This window comes from Schistocerca cancellata, chromosome 9 (assembly GCF_023864275.1).
Source record: "Schistocerca cancellata isolate TAMUIC-IGC-003103 chromosome 9, iqSchCanc2.1, whole genome shotgun sequence".
NCBI lineage: Eukaryota > Metazoa > Arthropoda > Insecta > Orthoptera > Acrididae > Schistocerca > Schistocerca cancellata.
Window position 1 is genome coordinate 142,965,073 of NC_064634.1, and position 22,488 is coordinate 142,987,560.

At 39.7% G+C, this 22,488-nt stretch overlaps 1 protein-coding gene across 1 annotated transcript in view; it reads right to left on the reverse strand.

The window, feature by feature from the left end:
- LOC126100598 (probable ATP-dependent RNA helicase kurz) overlaps positions 1–22,488 on the reverse strand; it is a 170,384-nt gene that overhangs the window by 27,819 nt on the left and 120,077 nt on the right. Inside the window, exon 12 of the mRNA XM_049911225.1 lies at positions 10,191–10,527. Within this exon, the coding sequence (XP_049767182.1) occupies positions 10,191–10,527 (337 nt within the window). The remainder of the gene's footprint in view (positions 1–10,190; positions 10,528–22,488) is intronic.

Below are 22,488 nucleotides of genomic sequence, written 5' to 3' on the forward strand. Positions count from 1 at the left end.
GGCAGAAAATATGTCTCACTTCCTTTTCTAGGGAGCATATCCCATAAAATACGTAATCTTTTCAAAAACACAAACATAAATATAAGCTTCCACACAAACCATAAACTTCAGCAGCTAACCATTCATAATATATAGAATAACATAAGATCAGGTATATAAATTCTCAGATGCCAGAATTGCCCCTTCTTCTATATTAGGCCGACTGGGAGAAACTTTGAGACTCGATTCAAAGAACATTTAGATGCCACATGTTTGAACAATCCTTCAAAATCTGCATTTGCAATGCACACAACTCTCAGTAAATATGAAGTAAAAAACATCGAAGACCACATCCAAATATTGCACAATGCTGAGAAAGGTAGCCTCAAGAATCTGCTAGAAGAGACAGAAATATATATACATAAAAGGAAATCACCACACCATATCCTCAATGAACAGACAGTTCTAGCCAATTCAACCTTTCTACAAAATTTCACTCACTTACTTTCCAGTTTAAAACATAATTAAACAACTCCTTTTAACAACAACATGGACTCAATAATCCAAACAAAATATTACATCATAATATGGCTTCCTGCTCAATCACACATTACTGCAACTGTAAAACTGAAAAAAAATTATTATTGGTGAGCCATACTACATTAATATAATTTCTACTGTCACATTATTCATTTTAACTCATCTCTATGTTGTTGCCTGTTTATGGCATAGTGTTTACACAATACCATACATATAAGTAACATTCACACAAACTGGTTACTATGTTCCCCGAATTTATTTGAAATTAATGCTCACTGAATACGGTTTGCTCACAATGTAACGTTTATTCTTTATAATGTAAATGCTTGTAATGTTACCTTAATTCTTTGTAAAAAAATTAAAAAATCTACTGTCAAGTCAAAGCAATGTGTACATTATAATACACGAACTTTTTTGGCACTGCTTTACACCTAAATATAGCTGCCTGCTCGGTCACGCATTAGTGCAACTGTAAAATTGATTCAAAATTTCAGTGGCCATACTATGTTAATATAATTACTAGTGTCATATTATTCAGTTTATCTCACCTCTATTTTGCAAAAACAGACAATGTCTGCAGGGATACCGCAAATCACTTTTTATATAATGTTACTTATAATCCATCTTGATTGCATGTGAAGGTTGCTGAGTGTGGACGGGTTACTCCTGTAACTGAAACTGCAGATCTGAAGATGGTACTAGAGGAACTGAAACTGGTCATGTCAATAAACATTTTTGCAATCAAGGCGGATTTTAAGTAATATTATCTCACCTCTATGTTGTTCCCTGTATATAGCATAGCATTTACATAATACCATGTAAGTAGCATTCACACAAACCTGTTACTACATCTGTCAACTTCATCTGTAACATTATATACTCATAATGTAAAGTTTATCTTTGTGTTTTATTTGTTCTTGATGTTATGTTTATACTTTATAATCATCCATACTGTGAAATCAAAGTAATCTATATATCATAATATCTGTAAGAGAGAACATCTCTGGCACTGTTGTATTTATGAAACAGCAATCTTTGTGTCACCTTCACATGTGGCAAATACTTTTTGGTGTGTGTGTGTTTTGGGCTTTTCACAATATGGTGATATGCAAATCATATAAGTGCGGCATATACTTTGCAATATTTCAAAAATACAATCCTGCAACTTTGCAAGAAAATTTTGTGGAATTTTCCATGTAAGTACTATAACTACTTAACCTCACATACTTGTTTACTCTGTATTACATCGTTTGGAGATTAGTTATGTTCACATAGGGCGCTTGTAACATTGTTTTCTACCTTAGGGCACCAACACACCAAGAATATTTCGCTACAGTGGGAGAATAAAAATAAAAAACTGAGATTATGTAAAGTGCATCTTGTGAACAGCCATCTGATGATGAACTTGTCAGTTCGAAACCAGATATGGCGCTATTTACTTAATTAATAGCATTATTAATAGTGGCTAGTTGCTGTCTTCTCCTTTGTAAGAATCAACCTACATTACTTGGTTGAAGCTTGTTAGTTCATAGCTTTCATATAATTATAAATGGTACATTTTACTGCCTTCCTCCACAGCTTACTTATATCTACAGTGGATTAACAAAAACAGAGAGAAGAAAATCACCCTAACTACAGGTCTACGTCACCCCCCCCCCCCCCCCCCACACTTTTTGGTAGAGAGGGAGGAGGAGGAAGTGGTCTTAAGTAGAATATTGACTCAATTACCACAGCATGCCAACTAACTTTCAGTCTGGATGCCATAAATGGCTCATTATAGAAAATCATGATCTCGCAAATAAAATTCTGACAAATGAACTTACTATGGCATTTGATCCTGTGGACCACAAAATTTGACACGGGCAACTAAAATTTGATCAAGTGCTCTTAGGATTTATTGAGACCTCCCTTCATTGTAGGATAAAACTAAACTCAAAATGATACAGACACAATGTGGGCTCCATAAGGTTTGGAATGTGATCTGCTAGTGTTACTATCCCTCATAAATAACTTTTAGATGGCTCTCCAAAATTGTTCAAAATTGGTGATATTTGCTGATGACACAAACATGCTAATAAAGGACTGAAAATTGGTGATATTTGCTGATGACACAGACATGCTAATAAAGGACGCTAACTAAAACATACTAAACACTGTTCAAATAAAGACTGGAGATTCTTGCAACTGGCTCACAAAATCAGTTTAAGTCTAAATGTCCCACAGACTCATATTATGCAGTTTAAAAACAAAACTTTTCTTGGGATCCAGGTGGATAAAAATTACAAACCGTGACAACAAAAATAAAGAATATCAAGAATTTCAGTTCACTTTGTTCTGCGCTTAGAAGTACTTTTCATTGAATTGATTTGAAATGCAGACTGGTGGTCTATTTTACACGACTTTTACCATGCTGTTTTACAAACTTACTTTCGGGGGAATGCAGACAAACTAAAGCAAGTACTTATCCTGCATAAAACAACAGCAAGAATTCTGAGTGAAGTAGAAAACTGGACATCTTGCAATAACCTCGTTAAAGGTATTGGCATTCTTACACTTACTTTTCACTTGCAAATGGTCTCTTGCTCTTTATCTACTTCAAAAACCACCTTGTTTTATTTCTATGTGATTGGAGATTATTTTAGTTAATATTTAGTACATTACAGAAAGGAGACTGCTAGATCTACATTTATTTATTTTTGTTGAAATAGAACAATGATAGTATTGTTTCAGATTGTACCTGTTGTTAGTTTCTTTACTATCTGCTGTCATAAACAATAAAATGTGGTGTCTGTCCAACATATGTGTCTGTTTTATTTCTTTATTAACAACTGGAGAAAAGGTAACCAGTCACTGTAATACTGAGGTTTTGGCCAGTCAACAGGTATAAAAACGATACCAAACATGTAACTAAGCTTTGAATAATGTCTTTCTTTGGAGGTAGCATAGTAACAACACACAAATACTTACAAAGAGTTACAATGAACCTGCACTCAAGTGGTTTCTTAATTAATTACCCCTTTAATATATGACAGTAAAACCTTCATTTTTTAATATAATCATCCTGTTCCTTCATTTAACTTGGATTGTATGAAAATGGAGGAAAAATGTTAACACTATAGACAATATGCGTTAACTGTGTGTGCTCTATCAGTTTGGTGGGATGGATTTTTATTCCCTTGCATTTGAACTTATGCATGAGAAAAAAGGAATGTTGTCAATGTACCTTCATTGTTTCATTAATTGGGTACTGTATATAGATTTTTAGTTTTTTTATTGTCTATGCTATGGGACACTATTGTAATGTGCACTTCTTTGATGCATTGCATGAGGCATGAGTCTGCTGACTATAATTTTACCTGGCTAGCAGATGGGAAAGTAGCTTAAACAGTGACTGTTCAAAGTGTACAGAGAATCAAATAGTGAACAGAAAATGCTGAAAGCAATCAGGAAGTTATGTATCATTTCCCATGCAAACCGTGTAACATGACACCTCTCAGGAGTGTGACAAAGCAATCCATTTAGTTTTGTGGTTCTAAAAGTAGTGCTGCACATTTATTTATTATTTTTTGTTAACATCTTTTGCAATTTAAGTAGCACATATTTGGGCAAAATATATACCTGTTACTGAATCATTTTTATTTGTCATTAACAAAAGAAAGAAGTGCATTTCTTTATATCACGTCTAATAGCAATCATAATGACTGGACACAAACTGAGAAGTACCTGCAGATAGCTCAGCAGCCAAAAAGCAAATGAATGGAAGGAGAACAGATTTTTATATTCAATATTTTTGGAGCTATTGTTGCTTTTCTGAAGCTTATAAATGATAAGTTGAAAGGACATCAACATGTCTAATTCATATATAAATAATCATATTGTAATATAACAGAGGGAAACATTCCACGTGGGAAAAATATATCTAAAAACAAAGATGATGTGACTTACCAAACGAAAGCGCTGGCATGTCGATAGACACACAAACAAACACAAACATACACACAAAATTCAAGCTTTCGCAACCAATGGTTGCTTTGTAATCCCCTCAAACCCAGAACCTTCCACAGAAGAACCCCAAAAGTGCCCCACTTGCGACAGGATACTTTCCGGGACTAGATCAGACTCTGAATGTGGCTCTACAGCAGGGATACGACTTCCTCAAATCCTGCCCTGAAATGAGATCCATCCTTCATGAAATCCTCCCCACTCCACTAAGAGTGTCTTTCTGCCATCCACCTAACCTTCGTAACCTCTTGGTTCATCCCTATGAAATCCCCAAACCACCTTCCCTACCCTCTGGCTCCTACCCTTGTAACCGCCCCCGGTGTAAAACCTGTCCCACGCACCCTCCCACCACCACCTACTCCAGTCCTGTAACCCGGAAGGTGTACACGATCAAAGGCAGAGCCACGTGTGAAAGCACCCACGTGATTTACCAACTGACCTCCCTACACTGTGAAGCTTTCTATGTGGGAATGACCAGCGACAAACTGTCCATTCGCATGAATGGACACAGACAGACAGTGTTTGTTGGTAATGAGGATCACCCTGTGGCTAAACATGCCTTGGTGCACGGCCAGCACATCTTGGCACAGTGTTACACCATCCGGGTTATCTGGATACTTCCCACTAACACCAACCTGTCAGAACTCCGGAGATGGGAACTTGCCCTTCAGTATATCCTCTCTTCTCGTTACCCGCCAGGACTCAACCTCCGCTAATTTCAAGTTGCCGCTGCTCATACCTCACCTGTCATTCAACAACATCTTTGCCTCTGTACTTTTGCCTCAACTGACATCTCTGCCCAAACTCTTTGACTTTACAAATGTCGGATTGTGTCTGTGTATGTGCTGATGGATATGTGTGTGTGTGTGTGTGCGCGCGAGTGTATACCTGTCCTTTTTTCCCCCTAAGGTAAGTCTTTCCGCTCTCGGGATTGGAATGACTCCTTAACCTCTCCCTTAAAACCCAGATCCTTTCGTCTTTCCCTCTTTCCTGACGAAGGAACCGTTGGTTGCGAAAGCTTGAATTTTGTGTGTATGTGTTTGTTTGTGTGTCTATCGACATGCCAGCACTTTCGTTTGGTAAGTCACATCATCTTTGTTTTTAGATATAATCATATTGTAAAAATCACACAATGGAAAATTCAGGATGGAATATAACAATAACCACTATCCTTCCCACCCTTCCCATCCAACCACAATATACTCGTCCGTCCCTACACAATCCCTGCTCCCAAGCCCTTACCTCAAGTCACATATCCCTGTAACAGACCTAGATGCAGGAACTGTCCCATACATCATCCCACCACCACCTACTCCAGTCCAGTCTAAAACAGCACCTACCCCATCAAAGGCAGGGCTATCTGTGAAACCAGTCACGTTATGGCGGTAACCACTGTGCTGCACTTTATGTCGGCACGACAACAAGAAGCTATCTGTCTGCTTGAATAGCCACTAACAAACTGTGGCCAAGAAACAAGTAGACCACCCTGTTGCTGAGCACACTGCCTGACACGACATCCTTTATTTCAAAGACTGCTTCACAGCCTGTGCCATATTGATCCTCCCCGTGACACCCATCCAGCCCCTTCAACGTTTCCAATCCAGCAATACATAGCCCTCATTCCACCAATTAACACAGTCTTTTTACTTCTCTCCTTTTCCACTAACCCCCCCCCCCTCATCTCTCTCCCTGCCCGCCATCTAACCTCCTACCCAACTGTACTTAGCTCCCCTACCCTCTCCCCACCTCATCCTTGTGTGCTCCCCGACAGCACTTCACCGTCCTCCGCCCCAACCATGCTATCCCTCCTCCTCACTGTCCAAGCCTCCTCGTTACCCCCACCCAGTCGCCGCTCTCATCATGCACTGCTGCTATTGCTCGCAGTGGAGCCTCAGGTATCAGAGGCTGCAGTCATGTGTCATATCTATTTTCGACAAAGGCCTTGTTGACCGAAAGCTTATATTGTGACAGTCTTTTCGTTGTTCGTATCTGTGACTCAGCATCTCCACTATATGGTGAGTAGCAACTTTCCTTTTCACAATATTGATCATATTGTAAAGATTTAATGGAGCTGCTTCATCTAAACAAAGCACATTGGCCAGAAAATGCATGAAAGGTTTCAGCAGTGAACAAAGTGAAAGTGTTTAAAGCTTAGGAAACACTGTCCTTTCTCCAGATTTGGCTATTTGGTGAGTGTCATTCCACAAATTGGCTATTTTCCCTTTTAAATATCCACCACATATTGTTAATGGCTGCCTACTGTGGACACTGGCTTTTCTGAACAACATTCCCATAAACAAAAGACTTTGATGTTAATTGTCAATGGCTTTCCTGCAGTTCCTGTCAGATCCACAAAGTTAAGTGCTGTTGGGTTTGGCTGGCAGTTGGATGGGTGACCATCTGCAAATTATATGTACTCTCTGCAGATGACATTTCTGTATGCAACAAAAAATTAACCTTTTATATCTGTATTAAGACTGGGTCATCCAAATTCAATGCAGACACAATCAAAGCTCTAGGAGGGATAAGGCAACAATGGCTGTACAGGGTAACCAAGAGAGTGTGGTAAGAAGATGTAACTGTAGTGCAGGAGAACAGGGAGCTGTCACCCTATGATCTACAAACGGAAACAGTAAAACATGCATCAATTACAGAACTATAACCTTGCTGTTGCATAATCTAACAATTCGAGTATTCCATTTTGGATTAAAGACTACAAAAATCTGCTGAACCTACACTTGAAAAGAAAATGGCCATAAACCTCAGAAAAGGAACAAAATGGCAGTAAACCACATTAGTGAACTACTGATCTTGTCTTTGCCTTAAGGATGTTTTATGAGAAGTACTGAGAAAAAATAGAAACTTATGTCTATCTACACAAAGAGAAAGTGTTTGGTTATAGCATCTTTTGAGGTATCTGAAGAGGACTGCTTGAAAACTAGAAGAAACACAGAAAACTGACATGACAGTGGATAAAGCACCTCTCCAAGTTTTTAATTTGTACTATGCATTGTTGTAGAGCACACCACCAGGGGTCAGGTGTGTCAGAATATGTACACAAATCATCCACTCCGTATTGTTCCATCAAACTAGTTCACATCTGTAGACAAGCAACACTTCCAAAGTGGGCTGCTCTTATTTCACCTTCCAGTGCAGCAGCAGTGACTTCAATGAATTGCATACAAATACTTGTCCACCCACATTGACATTTTCCATGTCACTAACAGAGCCATTATTAAGCAATTGTAACAAGGAGAGATGTTCTAGTCACTGATATGTGTGTATTTTCTGTATGTTTTGTAGTTTTTGTGCATTCATCTATTGACACCCCCAGAGGTACTCAAAAATAACCCTGTATATAAATACTGCCCATGACTGCTAATATTATTTGGTTGGTGCATAAGTTCAGAGGATTTTTGTTTTTTATGTTGGTATTTTAGTTGCTATGGGTTTATTTACTGATTGTAATTTTTTATTTGTAGTTTACTATCACTGTTTGAAGTTAAATATTGTCTTTTGGAGATACTGAGTGGAACTGTGGATGCTAGAATATGAAGTACTAAGTAGAGAAATTGCAACATTTCCAACATATTCTTCTGTTTGAGTTCAATAGATGGGCAACAGCAGCAGAGACAGCCAGAAACATTATCACCATGTTTGGGGATAATAGCACTCGACAGAGCATGGCAAGAAAATGGTTTTCTTGTTTTAAGGAGGATCATTTTGTCATTAGTGACCCTCCAATTTCAGGAAGAACTTCGAGGTTTGATGAAGATTGTTTGAACATATTAATCAACAATGATTCACATCAGTGTGCTTGAGAACTGGCAAAAGTGATAAACTGTGATAATTCCACCATTGTATGACATTTGCATGGATAATGATACACATCAGTGCGCTCGAGAAATGGCAAATGGGATGAACTGTGATACCACCACTATTGTGTGACATTTGCATGCAATGGGGAAGGTTCAAATATCAGGTGTATGTGTGGCACATGTTCTACACCAAAATCATAAAAATCAGTGGGTGACCAAGTATGCATCTCTACTTGCTTCTCATCAACTGGCTTGTGAATAACACCCGCCATTCCTTCCTATATCATTATTGGTGATGTGAAATGGTGTCTCTATACTGAAATAAAGGAAAGGAAAGGAAAGGAATGGTTGAGCCCAAACAAAGCAGCAACAGAATAAAAAAATTACCCCAGTGTTGGCTGACTGTTGTAAATAGTGAAAGAGAATATATTAATGATTACTAACGTCTCTGTGTATCTCTTGTATTTATTTAATTTATTGTAAAGCACTACAAACTTATGCATCAACCTAATAGAATGTTTGAGGTGTGAGAAAGTGTCTGAAAACATTGCTGCATGCATGCTGCAATTATATGATGAAGCCAATTGCTATGTACAGGTGCAGAATACAAGATTACATCATGTCATAATGAAGAGTGGGGTACAAAATGGGTGTTGTCAGTCACTACTTCTATTCATCATCATAATGAATAAAGTTTTAAAAGCAGTTAGAAAATAGGAATCCATACATAGTTCATTAATAATTACGTAATTGTATGGGTCGAGACAGAAGTGGACAACAAATTTTATATCTGGTATGAAGAATTTAAAGGAATGGACCTGCAATCAGCAAAACCAAGACAATAAGTTTTGTATCGAATAGAAATTCACAAACAGTCTATCTAAGAATTTGAAATGAAGAGAATAGGTTGTCGGCATCTTACAATGATGAGATAGCATTATCTCAGCGCATAACACCATACACTACACACCAAGAGACTGCCAACAGGACATAATAAGCTTCCAATTTTGATCAAGATCGTTTGGCGCAAAACATTTTTTGTTGCCTATATCGATGTACAGATGGGCAGCCCCAGTCTAGTGGGGTATCAAACTACACTTAAGACTGGAAAGAAGCATGCAAGAGATTGACAAAGTGAAATGACTGCAGCGGTACAGCCATAAGGTGAAAACAGCTCTCCACAGCATCCTTTGGGTACATTTACCAAAATTTTCTTGGAAGAAGAGCAAATCAGATATTCTGTGATGGCTGGTGCAAGCAAATCAAGAAGCTCAAAATTGGAGATGTTGACTGGCATAAAACATATTAAGGAGAAATGTGCAAGGGAAAAATATTATCGAGGCAGCTCATATACACCCACATTTGGCTTGCTGGAGCAGAAATGACAATAATGATTCCCTGTTAATGATCCCCCTGCATTAAGTTGCTTATTTGCAGAAATGAATATACACTGTATTGACCTCATTTCCTGTGCTGTCCTTCTTGCCTCATTTACTGCCACTATATTTATGGAACCATTACACAAATGAAGTCACCAGTGAACACCATAGACAGGATACTTAAAACAGTGATACAACATGAAAATATCATATCTTTACCAGTTTAATTACTCATCAAAGTCCTAAAGTTCCCAGCGTCACACTCCAAGTCATACAAAATGCAGAAGGGGGGGAGAGGGCAAGGAGGGCGGTGAGGAAGTAGGGATGGGGGTGGGGGGATGGTAACAAAAATTGCTGCTTTGTATGCTTGTGCAGGTTTTGGAAGACATGGACGAGATAATTACAGAGTGTGTAAAGCAAATACAGACAATTAAATATCTTAATAAAATCCATGAACTTTCAAACATAATACCTATAAGCATGCTTCCATCGTGGTCTATCTGCTGCATCCTTGATCTCATCCAGGTCCACACGGTGAGCAACCTGATCCACGAGGCCAGAAAGCAGCAGCTGTCGAAGATGTCGGGCCTGGGTATCAGAAGGCGGAGGCATACTTGGATCAACAGCTAACTCCAGTTCAGGTACAGCAAGCTGCAACTGTGATGCTAACTGCACACGAAGTCTTCGTACCTCTAGCACAGCCTTGTGGCGAAGTCCATGTTCAGAGCAGAATGACTCTAGATCTCGACCACTGTGAGAAGCAGCATACTCGGCAGCACCAACAGCACGCAAGAGTACCATAGGATCACCTAAATTATATTACATACAATAACGTTATAGCTTCTTGTAAGTGGGCTAGTACAAAAATTCAATGATAAAGTATTCCTTCTGATACAGTATAATGTCTTCAACAAGAAACTTGGCAGTAAGAATGTAAAATGAACAAGAATAAATTATGAAGCATTGGAGGTATGAATTAAACAATGCCTTCAGTCACAACTTTTTCGTGTTTTATTAACTACACGATGCGTTTCGGACCCTGTGGGTCCATCGTCAGGTGTAATTTGTCTTAATACATGTTTTATTTATTCTCCTGAATGAGGTGAAATGCATATTCCTGTCACGAAAAGATTTAATGTTAAGTTATGAATTTCGAAAGTCGAAAGTGGAAAATGTGCGCAAAATAGTGGAAAATGAACAGTCCAAGGAAAGCATTTTTAACATTTTAGCAACGGCAAACATTCTTTTCTCCATTGTTTTAGTACATGTCACTTCATTCAAGATGTACGCTTGCAAACACTTTATAAACACTTCACAGATGTTTTTGTACATGGTGTTGTCAAAGATGAATTTATTCGTAGTGCTAAAGATATAACTATTAAACAATTGACATATGCAAGAATTATTAGAATACGTCTTTAAAATTACTGAAATAACTAAGGCTTGCAAAATCTGTTTGTTCATTTAACATAGATTCTGGTTTTTTGATTTTGTGGAGGTATATCTCCAGTTGTTCTAACAGACTTAGGGTCTTACCATTGGCTTCATTATGTAGTATTACCAAATTGTTTTCTAGACTGTTAATGACATGTTTTGTTTCCAACATATGTTGTGCAATGGCTGATTTTTCGAAATTCTTGAGCCTGAAAGCATTTACATGTTCTTGAAAATGGGTCTTGAAGTTTCTGCCTGTTTACACTACATAATAGGCAGAACAACTGGGGCATGATACTTTGTACACTCCGCTGTTGTATGTTTGTGTATTTGATTTTAGGTTATGGATGAGTGGGTTTCCTAACTTATTATTGGTTGAGAATGCAACTGTTACATTTGTTTGTCTGAAAAAGGTTGACATTTTTTGTGATATGGGGCCCAGGTATGGGATACTGGTGAATATTTCCTCTTCTTTCACAGTGTGTTCATTCGTTGTGTTGCTTTTGTGTATTTGTCTGTTTAAATTGTCATTTGTTTTGGCTGTGTAGCCATTGCTTATGGCAATGCTCTTTATTGTATCTATCTCATTTCTGACAGTGTTTTCTTCTTAATCAAGGGAGTGTACTCGGTGTAGCATGGACCTAAATGCAGCAAGAAATTAGAAGCCATGCAACTAAAACTGCATCAGCAACAGAATAACCAAACATCCAACAAAACACAATTTTATAAAAGAGTCATTAACCAAACTGACATCACCTTCATTGAAAATAAACAACATCTACTCAGGAAAGGGCTAAAACAAAATGTAAAACCTACATTAAGTAACAATAACCTCAAAAATCTGATCATACACACTAAAAAAGCAGCTGATTTAGCTGAAAATTGGGAAACATAAGTAACTGGAATTATTTCTACAGAAGAATCACGTACAAATTTTAGCAGTGCAGGAAACAAGATTCTTTGATGAGAATTTAGGTGATACAGAACATTACAGAATTTATGAAGGTAAATCAATAGTAAGAAAAATGGAAAACACGCCAATATCTGGAACAGAATTTTATGCAAACAAGAAAATTGTAGGCAGTATAATAGATTTTAAGTAAAAATCAGAAACATTTCTCAAATTAATAATAAAGTGAAATAATAAAAACTATACCATCATATATTGCTATGAACAACAGAAGAAATACACAGAAAGTAAATCAATTTTGGGATATGGCAGAATCCGATATCTCCAACATGCCTAAAAACAATGTTTTAACAGTCTCCGCTTTTATGAGCAATTTGAGAAGGAGACAAAATTTCAGAATATTGTAGCCACATATCCATCACACTTGTCAAAGTGCGTAAGATGTTCTAGTTAAAACTGATGTCCACACATTTTTGCAAACTAGGAGGGTGGTTTGAAAAGTTCTCAGAATCACCACGAGAGGTCAGTGCTAGCGCAATGGGTTGTTCACATGATATTCATTGGATATTGGATAGTTGCCTGTAAATGCATGCCACTTCAGTGCTCTTGGATGAGAGCTGTGGCAGTGGTGTGGTTCTATTGTTGTTCCCGCGTAGTGATTTGCGAAGATGGGGGGGGGGGGGGAATCGAGATTTGAGCAGTGATTAAGTACATTGTAAAGAAAGGTATGTAAGAAAAGAACATTCATGCCAATTTCCAGAATACACTGGGGGACTCCGCTCCTTCATATTCAACTGTTGTCAAGTGGACAAATGAATTTAAATTTGGTCGAAAGGGCTTAGATGATGATCCGCACAGTGGTCGGCCAAGACATGTCACTACTCCAGAAATCATTGCAAAAGTGCATGAAATGGTAATGGAGGATCGCTAATTGAAAGTACGTGAAATTTCTCATGCTTGCCAGATGTCACCTCAAGGGGTATATCACATTTTAACTCAAGAATTAGGAGAAACGAACAAGAGTTTTTGTGCCTGTTTGCGACCACAGATGAAACTTCGATGCACTACTATACACCAGAGACAAAACAACAGCCAAAGCAGTGTAAACATTTGATTCTCCACCACCAAAGATAATTCCTTCAGCGGGAAAGGTAATGGCATCAGTGTTCTGGGATGCGAAGGGGATTCTGTTTGTGGATTATCTCCCCGCTGGGCAAACAATTACTGAAGAATACTATGCTAACCTCCTGGACAAATTGCATCAAAAGAAGCTTACAATTAACATGCAAAAAATTGCACATCTGGTAAAAAAATACACTTTTCATATCATTGTCCAAATATAAGTAGATTAGTTTGTCTTTCGTTTTTCACCTGATAGATCAGAATTTTCAAATAATAGAATATCATAATGGATAAATATAATTAAATTCAAACTCACAAAAATTCTGATTGGGAAAAGAATGATATAAAGAAAAAGTGAAAGAAATGAAGAAGTTCATACGCTGTTTAAAATGATGTGGCAAAGGATGTGTAATAAAAAGTTACATTTAAGCCAACTAACTGAATAAAAATAATTATCAGAGTAATTTCGATAATGATTTAAAAATAAAAAAGAAACCTTGTGCACCTGATGAGATTCAAACCCATAACCTCTCACACATGAAACCGTTACCCTATTCGTACCATCACACAACCACGCTACGTAACAGAACTTTTTTAACACTTTTGACACTCAAAATTATGATTTTTTTTTCTTTTTTCAATTACTCGCAAACAAGGGCCAACCAGTGTGAATGACTGCAGTGGGTGATACATGGAATCTTAATCTACATCACCATATTGACAGTTTCAAAAAGCCAAATGTACCACTAGGGACCTCTCCTTATTAGTTATCTTTCTGCCATTATGTACATTTCCTTTCTATATTCTGATTTCACTTCTCCAAGTTTCTCTTGCTCCCACTTTATATTTAATTTCAGCCTATATGTATCAGTTCCTTTTTCTTTAAAGAAATCTGTGTGACATACTAGGATCACAAAACAGAAAGTTCCTCTTTCTGTGTTGTTTCCTACTTTCCAGTACACCTTCACTCCCCCCCCCCCCCCCCCCCCCCATGTTGTCATTTCCCAATTTCTTATTTTTTATACCTTGAAAGCCTTCAAAATTTAGTATTTTATTATTAAAAAGACGTTTTTCTGTCATTTTTTATTCTTTGATGATGTTTCTTTCCAGTCCTTCTCTTAATTCTGTAATCCATGCTATCATAGATTTCTTTTTACTGAAATACACAAATGTCCATTTCGTTAGTCTATTATTCATTTAGTAGACATGTCCATAGAAAATTAATCTTTCTTTTAATATTACTTCTGATATTTTCTCTACTTTTTGTTGATCTTGTCATTTTCCAACCATCTGTAGTTTCTATTGCACACATTATTTTTCTAATAATCCGTCTTTCAAGTCCATCTAGTCTATCCAACTTATAGATCATTGCCAAGGATTCACATGCATGTAAATATTTTAGTTGTACCACAGTGGTATACCAGTAATGTTTTAATTCTGCAGTTCTTGTTGCAGATTTTTTCCTGCCACACCAAATACTCTCTCTGTTTTATTATGTTTTACGTCTATTGCAAATTTTTCTAGCCATTTCTGCTGTTATGTTTTCTCCAAGATATTTAAATGTATTTTGAAGCCACTCTATTTTACGTATTGGTGTTTCTATGTGGGTGTGTTTTTTATATTTATCATGAATTTTGAGTCCAGTGCAATTGCTGTTTTTTTTTCCCAGCAGATTTATTTGAGTAACTGCTTCTGTCAGATTTCCTGAAAATAATCCTTCCCAAAAATTTCGTGATAAAAGCTCCAAATTCCAGACTCTTATAACTGTTTTCTAAAACTCGGTTAAACTACACTTGTGATAAGCTGTCCCCTTCTCTTGCCAGTTTTTATTTTAAAGGCATGAGATACTTCTCCCTTAACTATTTTTTATATTATACTTAATCAATGAAAAGTCCAAGATGGAATAATGACAATTTGATTGAAAGGACAGATTCCTTCTCACCATACAGTGGAGAAGTTGAGTCACAGGCAGACAAACCAAAAAGACTGCTAAACAGGTAAAATTTAGTCCAAAAGATCTTCTTCTGACTTAGACAACACACACACACACACACACACACACACATTTATGCAAACGCACCTCAGATCCCATATGCACATGCCCATTGCCTCTGGCTGCTTGGCTGCTGAGGCCAGACTGCACAGCATGACGAGAGAAGCAGTCTGGGTGGTGCAGGTAAGGAGGAGGCTGGGGTGAGGAGGGGAAGGGGCAGCAGTCTATGGGTGGGTGACAGTAACTGCTTATGAGAGCATGTAGGGATAAGGTGGGGAGCAAACTCTTTGTCTTTAAATATGTCTGCTTGTGTCTGTGTATATGCGGATGGATATGGGTGTGTGCGCGAGTGTATACCTATCCTTTTTTCCCCCTAAGGTAAGTCTTTACGCTCCCGGGATTGGAATAACTCCTTATCCTCTCCCTTAAAACCCAAATCCTTTTGTCTTTCCCTCTCCTTCCCTCTTTCCTGACGAGGCAACCGTTGGTTGCGAAAGCTAGAATTTTGTGTGTATGTTTGTGTTTGTTTGTGTGTCTATCGACCTGCCAGCGCTTTTGTTTGGTAAGTCTCATCATCTTTCTTTTTAGATATATTTTTCCCACGTGGAATGTTTCCCTCTATTATATATATATATATATATATATATATATATATATATATATATATATATATACCTAAAAAACAAAGATGATGTGACTTACCAAATGAAAGTGCTGGCAGGTCGACAGACACACAAACGAACACAAACATACACACAAAATTCAAGCTTTCGCAACAAACTGTTGCCTCATCAGGAAAGAGGGAAGGAGAGGGAAAGACGAAAGGATGTGGGTTTTAAGGGAGAGGGTAAGGAGTCATTCCAGTCCCGGGAGTGGAAAGACTTACCTTATGGGGAAAAAAGGACGGGTATACACTCGCGCACACACACACATATCCATCCACACATATACAGACACAAGCAGACATATTTAAAGACAAAGAGTTTGGGCAGAGATGTCAGTCGAGGCAGAAGTGCAGAGGCAAAGATGTTGTTGAATGACAGGTGAGGTATGAGTGGCGGCAACTTGAAATTAGCGGAGATTGAGGCCTGGTGGATAACGGGAAGAGAGGATATATTGAAGAGCAAGTTCCCATCTCCGGAGTTCGGATAGGTTGGTGTTAGTAGGAAGTATCCAGATAACCCGGACGGTGTAACACTGCGCCAAGATGTGCTGGTCGTGCACCAAGGCATGTTTAGCCACAGGGTGATCCTCATTACCAACAAACACTGTCTGCCTGCGTCCATTCATGCGAATGGACAGTTTGTTGCTGGTCATTCCCACATAGAATGCATCACAGTGTAGGCAGGTCAGTTGGTAGATCACGTGGGTGCTTTCACACGTGGCTCTGCCTTTGATTGTGTACACCTTCCGGGTTACAGGACTGGAGTAGGTGGTGGTGGGATGTCTGGTTTTCAAAAGTGAAGAAGTTGTGGGTCAGGATGAAGCTGGCTAAGGTAATGAGGAAAGAGGTTTTAGGTAGGGTGGCAGGAGATCGGCGTGAAAGGAAGTGCTCCATCGCAACGAGGCCCTGGACGTGCGGGATATTTGTGTATAAGGAAGTGGCATCAATGGTTACAAGGATGGTTTCTGGGGGTAACGGATTGGGTAAGGATTCCAGGCGTTCGAGAAAGACATACCAACAATTAAAGGGAACAGCCATGGGTACCAGGATGGCCCCCCTCATATGCCAACCTATTCATGGGTCGCTTAGAGGAAGCCTTCTTGGTTACCCAGGCCTGCCAACCCAAAGTTTGGTACAGATTTATTGATGACATCTTCATGATCTGGACTCACAGTGAAGAAGAACTCCAGAACTTCCTCTCCAACCTCAACTCCTTTGGTTCCATCAGATTCACCTGGTCCTACTCCAAATCCCATGCCACTTTCCTTGATGTTGACCTTCACCTGTCCAATGGCCAGCTTCACACGTCTGTCCACATCAAACCCACCAACAAGCAACAGTACCTCCACTACGACAGCTGCCACCCATTCCAAATCAAACGGTCCCTTCCCTACAGCCTAGGTCTTCGTGGCAAACAAATCTGCTCCAGTCCGGAATCCCTGAAGCATTACACCAACAACCTGACAACAGCTTTCGCATCCCGCAACTACCCTCCCGACCTGGCACACAAGCAAATAACCAGAGCCACTTCCTCATCCTCTCAAACCCAGAACCTCCCACAGAAGAACCCCAAAAGTGCCCCACTTGTGACAGGATACTTTCTGGGACTGGATCAGACTCTGAATGTGGCTCTCCAGCAGGGATACGACTTCCTCAAATCCTGCCCTGAAATGAGATCCATCCTTCATGAAATCCTCCCCACTCCACCAAGAGTGTCTTTCCGCCGTCCACCTAACCTTCGTAACCTCTTAGTACATCCGTATGAAATCCCCAAACCACCTTCCCTACCCTCTGGCTCCTACCCTTGTAACCGCCCCCGGTGTAAAACCTGTCCCATGCACCCTCCCACCACCACCTACTCCAGTCCTGTAACCCGGAAGGTGTACACAATCAAAGGCAGAGCCACGTGTGAAAGCACCCACGTGATCTACCAACTGACCTGCCTACACTGTGATGCATTCTATGTGGGAATGACCAGCAACAAACTGTCCATTCGCATGAATGGACACAGGCAGACAGTGTTTGTTGGTAATGAGGATCACCCTGTGGCTAAACATGCCTTGGTGCACGACCAGCACATCTTGGCGCAGTGTTACACCGTCCGGGTTATCTGGATACTTCCTACTAACACCAACCTATCCGAACTCCGGAGATGGGAACTTGCTCTTCAATATATCCTCTCTTCCCGTTATCCACCAGGCCTCAATCTCCGCTAATTTCAAGTTGCCGCCACTCATACCTCACCTGTCATTCAACAACATCTTTGCCTCTGCACTTCTGCCTCGACTGACATCTCTGCCCAAACTCTTTGTCTTTAAATATGTCTGCTTGTGTCTGTATATGTGTGGATGGATATGTGTGTGTGTGCGCGAGTGTATACCCGTCCTTTTTTCCCCATAAGATAAGTCTTTCCGCTCCCGGGACTGGAATGACTCCTTACCCTCTCCCTTAAAACCCACATCCTTTCGTCTTTCCCTCTCCTTCCCTCTTTCCTGATGAGGCAACAGTTTGTTGCGAAAGCTTGAATTTTGTGTGTATGTTTGTGTTCGTTTGTGCGTCTGTCGACCTGCCAGCACTTTCATTTGGTAAGTCACATCATCTTTGTTTTTAGGTATATTTTTCCTACATGGAATGTTTCCTTCTATTATAACCATATCATTAATTTGAACCCAACAATTACGTTTGTTATTGTCGCCTTTGCATTTCGAAATCTTTCCTGTCGTCTTATTTCTCTCTTTTTTCTCTTAATTTTCTCTTTCTGTTTTTACCAGTAGTTTCACTTTGTATTCACCTTCCCCTTTTACCGTAACCTACTATACAATTTTATCCCGCCTATATATGCTCAACAATACGTAACCCACTTCCCAACCATAACCAAAAAATTTTTATTTTCCGCTTTCAACACTACCGCTGCTATAATATCCACCGTTTCTAGTTCAATAACAGCTGCTTTCACGTATTTAACAACCATTTCGGCTAGTTCTAATAACTTTAACTTTATTTCCACTTCCGTTTTTTGCACATCACTGATCATTTTAGCCGCTCCCCACAGGTTTTAACGTCATTATTTCTACAATTGTTAGCCCCATTTTCGTAATCTTTCACAACAACACCACTCCTTTAATACGTTTTTTCGAAATTTTCTCGAAATTTTCCCAAATTTCTCCGTCTTTTAACGTGATTTAGCGGCAACACAACCACCCAACCTTTTTGCACATCGCTGTCCACCAACCCAAGTTCACCACAGGATCAAATTAACCAACACTTTTTCGCCTTTTTTCATACCAGATCTCCAATTGCTTTCTAGTTCGCCTTCATCTCTCCCCATATACTTCTATCTTTCTTTTTCATTTCAACCTCATGTTAAACTCTCCACCTTCTAATACCATGTCACCCTCACAACACCCCCACAACGACCCCATTAAGTTTTATTTACATTCCCTCTGCAAACATGCCTTCACCCTAGCCAGATTACACTCACATATTTTATTTTCTCAGGCTTGTCTGACATTTGGCATAACCCCCAAAGGCCTCACACTTAAAGTTCCCATCTCTGGCTGCAACCCTTCTTTCCATCAGTCCCTATACCAGTTCCATACTGAACAATCCATTGCCCTCACCCACCTAATCCTTCACCTACACATCAACTCAGCCAATGAACACACCCGTCAACTCCTATCCTTAATAAAAGTCCTCAATCTTTCCTCTCCCACATCCACACCGGCTATTCAGAGCATCCTCCTACAGGCCAACCGCCAATTAGAACAGCATGCCACCCTTCACCTCAAAAAACTATCCAATCTCCTGGTTTCCCACCTCCGGAAAGGCAACTCACTCACCCTTCACAACCTTTCCAGCAAACCTCAACCACCTCTCATTGCACACAAACCCAGTCTCTCCCATCTACTCAATCTCCCACTTCCAGCTCCACTCCCTCCAAAACCTCAAAATTCTGATCAACACAATCTGGCACCACAACACCCTAATTCAGTAGTTAACCTTTCCTCCAAACCTCTCTCCCAATCCGAAACCTCTGTCCTATCCAAAGGCCTCACCTTCAGCCCCACAGGTCTTTAAATATGTCTGCTTGTGTCTGTATATGTGTGGATGGATACGTGTGTGTGTGCGCGAGTGTATACCCGTCCTTTTTTCCCCATAAGATAAGTCTTTCCGCTCCCGGGACTGGAATGACTCCTTACCCTCTCCCTTAAAACCCACATCCTTTCGTCTTTCCCTCTCCTTCCCTCTGTCCTGATGAGGCAACAGTTGGTTGCGAAAGCTTGAATTTTGTGTGTATGCTTGTGTTCGTTTGTGTGTCTGTCGACCTGCCAGCACTTTCATTTGGTAAGTCACATCATCTTTGTTTTTAGATATATTTTTCCTTCGTGGAATGTTTCCTTCTATATATATATATATATATATATATATATATATATATATATATATATATATATATATATATATATATATATATGAATATAATAGAGGGAAACGTTCCACGTGGGAAAAATATATTTAAAAAGAAAGATGATGAGACTTACCAAACAAAAGCGCTGGCAGGTCGATAGACACACATACAAACACAAACATACACACAAAATCTAGCTTTCGCAACCAATGGTTGCCTCGTCAGGAAAGAGGGAAGGAGAGGGAAAGACAAAAGGATTTGGGTTTTAAGGGAGAGGGTAAGGAGTCATTCCAATCCCGGGAGCGGAAAGACTTACCTTAGGGGGAAAAAAGGAGGGAAAAAAGGACAAGTATACACTCGCACACACACACATATCCATCCTCATATACACAGACACAAGCAGACATTTGGAAAGGCCTTTACAAATGTCTGCTTGTGTCTGTGTATATGAGGATGGATATGTGTGTGTGTGCGAGTGTATACCTGTCCTTTTTTCCCTCCTTTTTTCCCCCTAAGGTAAGTCTTTCCGCTCCCGGGATTGGAATGACTCCTTACCCTCTCCCTTAAAACCCAAATCCTTTTGTCTTTCCCTCTCCTTCCCTCTTTCCTGACGAGGCAACCATTGGTTGCGAAAGCTAGATTTTGTGTGTATGTTTGTGTTTGTATGTGTGTCTATCGACCTGCCAGCGCTTTTGTTTGGTAAGTCTCATCATCTTTCTTTTTATATATATATATATATATATATATATATATATATAAAAACAAAGATGCGTAATTGTTGGGTTCAAATTAATGATATGTTTATAATAGAAGGAAACATTCCACGAAGGAAAAATATATTTAAAAACAAAGATGATGTGACTTACCAAATGAAAGTGCTGGCAGGTCGACAGACACACAAACAAACACAAACATACACACAAAATCCAAGCTTTCGCAACCAACGGTTGCCTCGTCAGGAAAGAGGGAAGGAGAAGGAAAGACAAAAAGATATGGGTTTTAAGGGAGAGGGTAAGGAGTCATTCCAATCCCGGGAGCGGAAAGACTTACCTTAGGGGGAAAAAAGGACAGGTATACACTCGCACACACACATATATCCATCCACACATACACAGACACAAGCAGACACTTGTAAAGGCAAAGAGTTTGGCAGTGGAATGTTTCCTTCTATTATAAATATATATATATATATAGTTATAATAGAAGGAAACATTCCACGAAGGAAAAATATATCTAAAAACAAAGATGATGTGACTTACCAAATGAAAGTGCTGGCAGGTCGACAGACACACAAACGAACACAAACATACACACAAAATTCAAGCTTTCGCAACAAACTGTTGCCTCATCAGGAAAGAGGGAAGGAGAGGGAAAGACGAAAGGATGTGGGTCTTAAGGGAGAGGGTAAGGAGTCATTCCAGTCCCGGGAGCGGAAAGACTTACCTTAGGGGAAAAAAGGACGGGTACACACTCGCACACACACACATATCCATCCACACATATACAGACACAAGCAGACATATTAAAAGACAAAGAGTTTGGGCAGAGATGTCAGTCGAGGCAGAAGTGCAGAGGCAAAGATGTTGTTGAATGACAGGTGAGGTATGAGTGGCGGCAACTTGAAATTAGCGGAGATTGAGGCCTGGTGGATAACGGGAAGAGAGGATATATTGAAGAGCAAGTTCCCATCTCCGGAGTTCGGATAGGTTGGTATTAGTAGGAAGTATCCAGATAACCCGGACGGTGTAACACTGCGCCAAGATGTGCTGGTCATGCACCAAGGCATGTTTAGCCACAGGGTGATCCTCATTACCAACAAACACTGTCTGCCTGTGTCCATTCATGCGAATGGACAGTTTGTTGCTGGTCATTCCCACATAGAATGCATCACAGTGTAGGCAGGTCAGTTGGTAGATCACGTGGGTGCTTTCACACGTGGCTCTGCCTTTGATTGTGTACACCTTCCGGGTTACAGGACTGGAGTAGGTGGTGGTGGGAGGGTGCATGGGACAGGTTTTACACCGGGGGCGGTTACAAGGGTAGGAGCCAGAGGGTAGGGAAGGTGGTTTGGGGATTTCATGGGGATGAACTAAGAGGTTACGTAGGTTAGGTGGACGGCGGAAAGACACTCTTGGTGGAGTGGGGAGGATTTCATGAAGGATGGATCTCATTTCAGGGCAGGATTTGAGGAAGTCGTATCCCTGCTGGAGAGCCACATTCAGAATCTGATCCAGTCCCG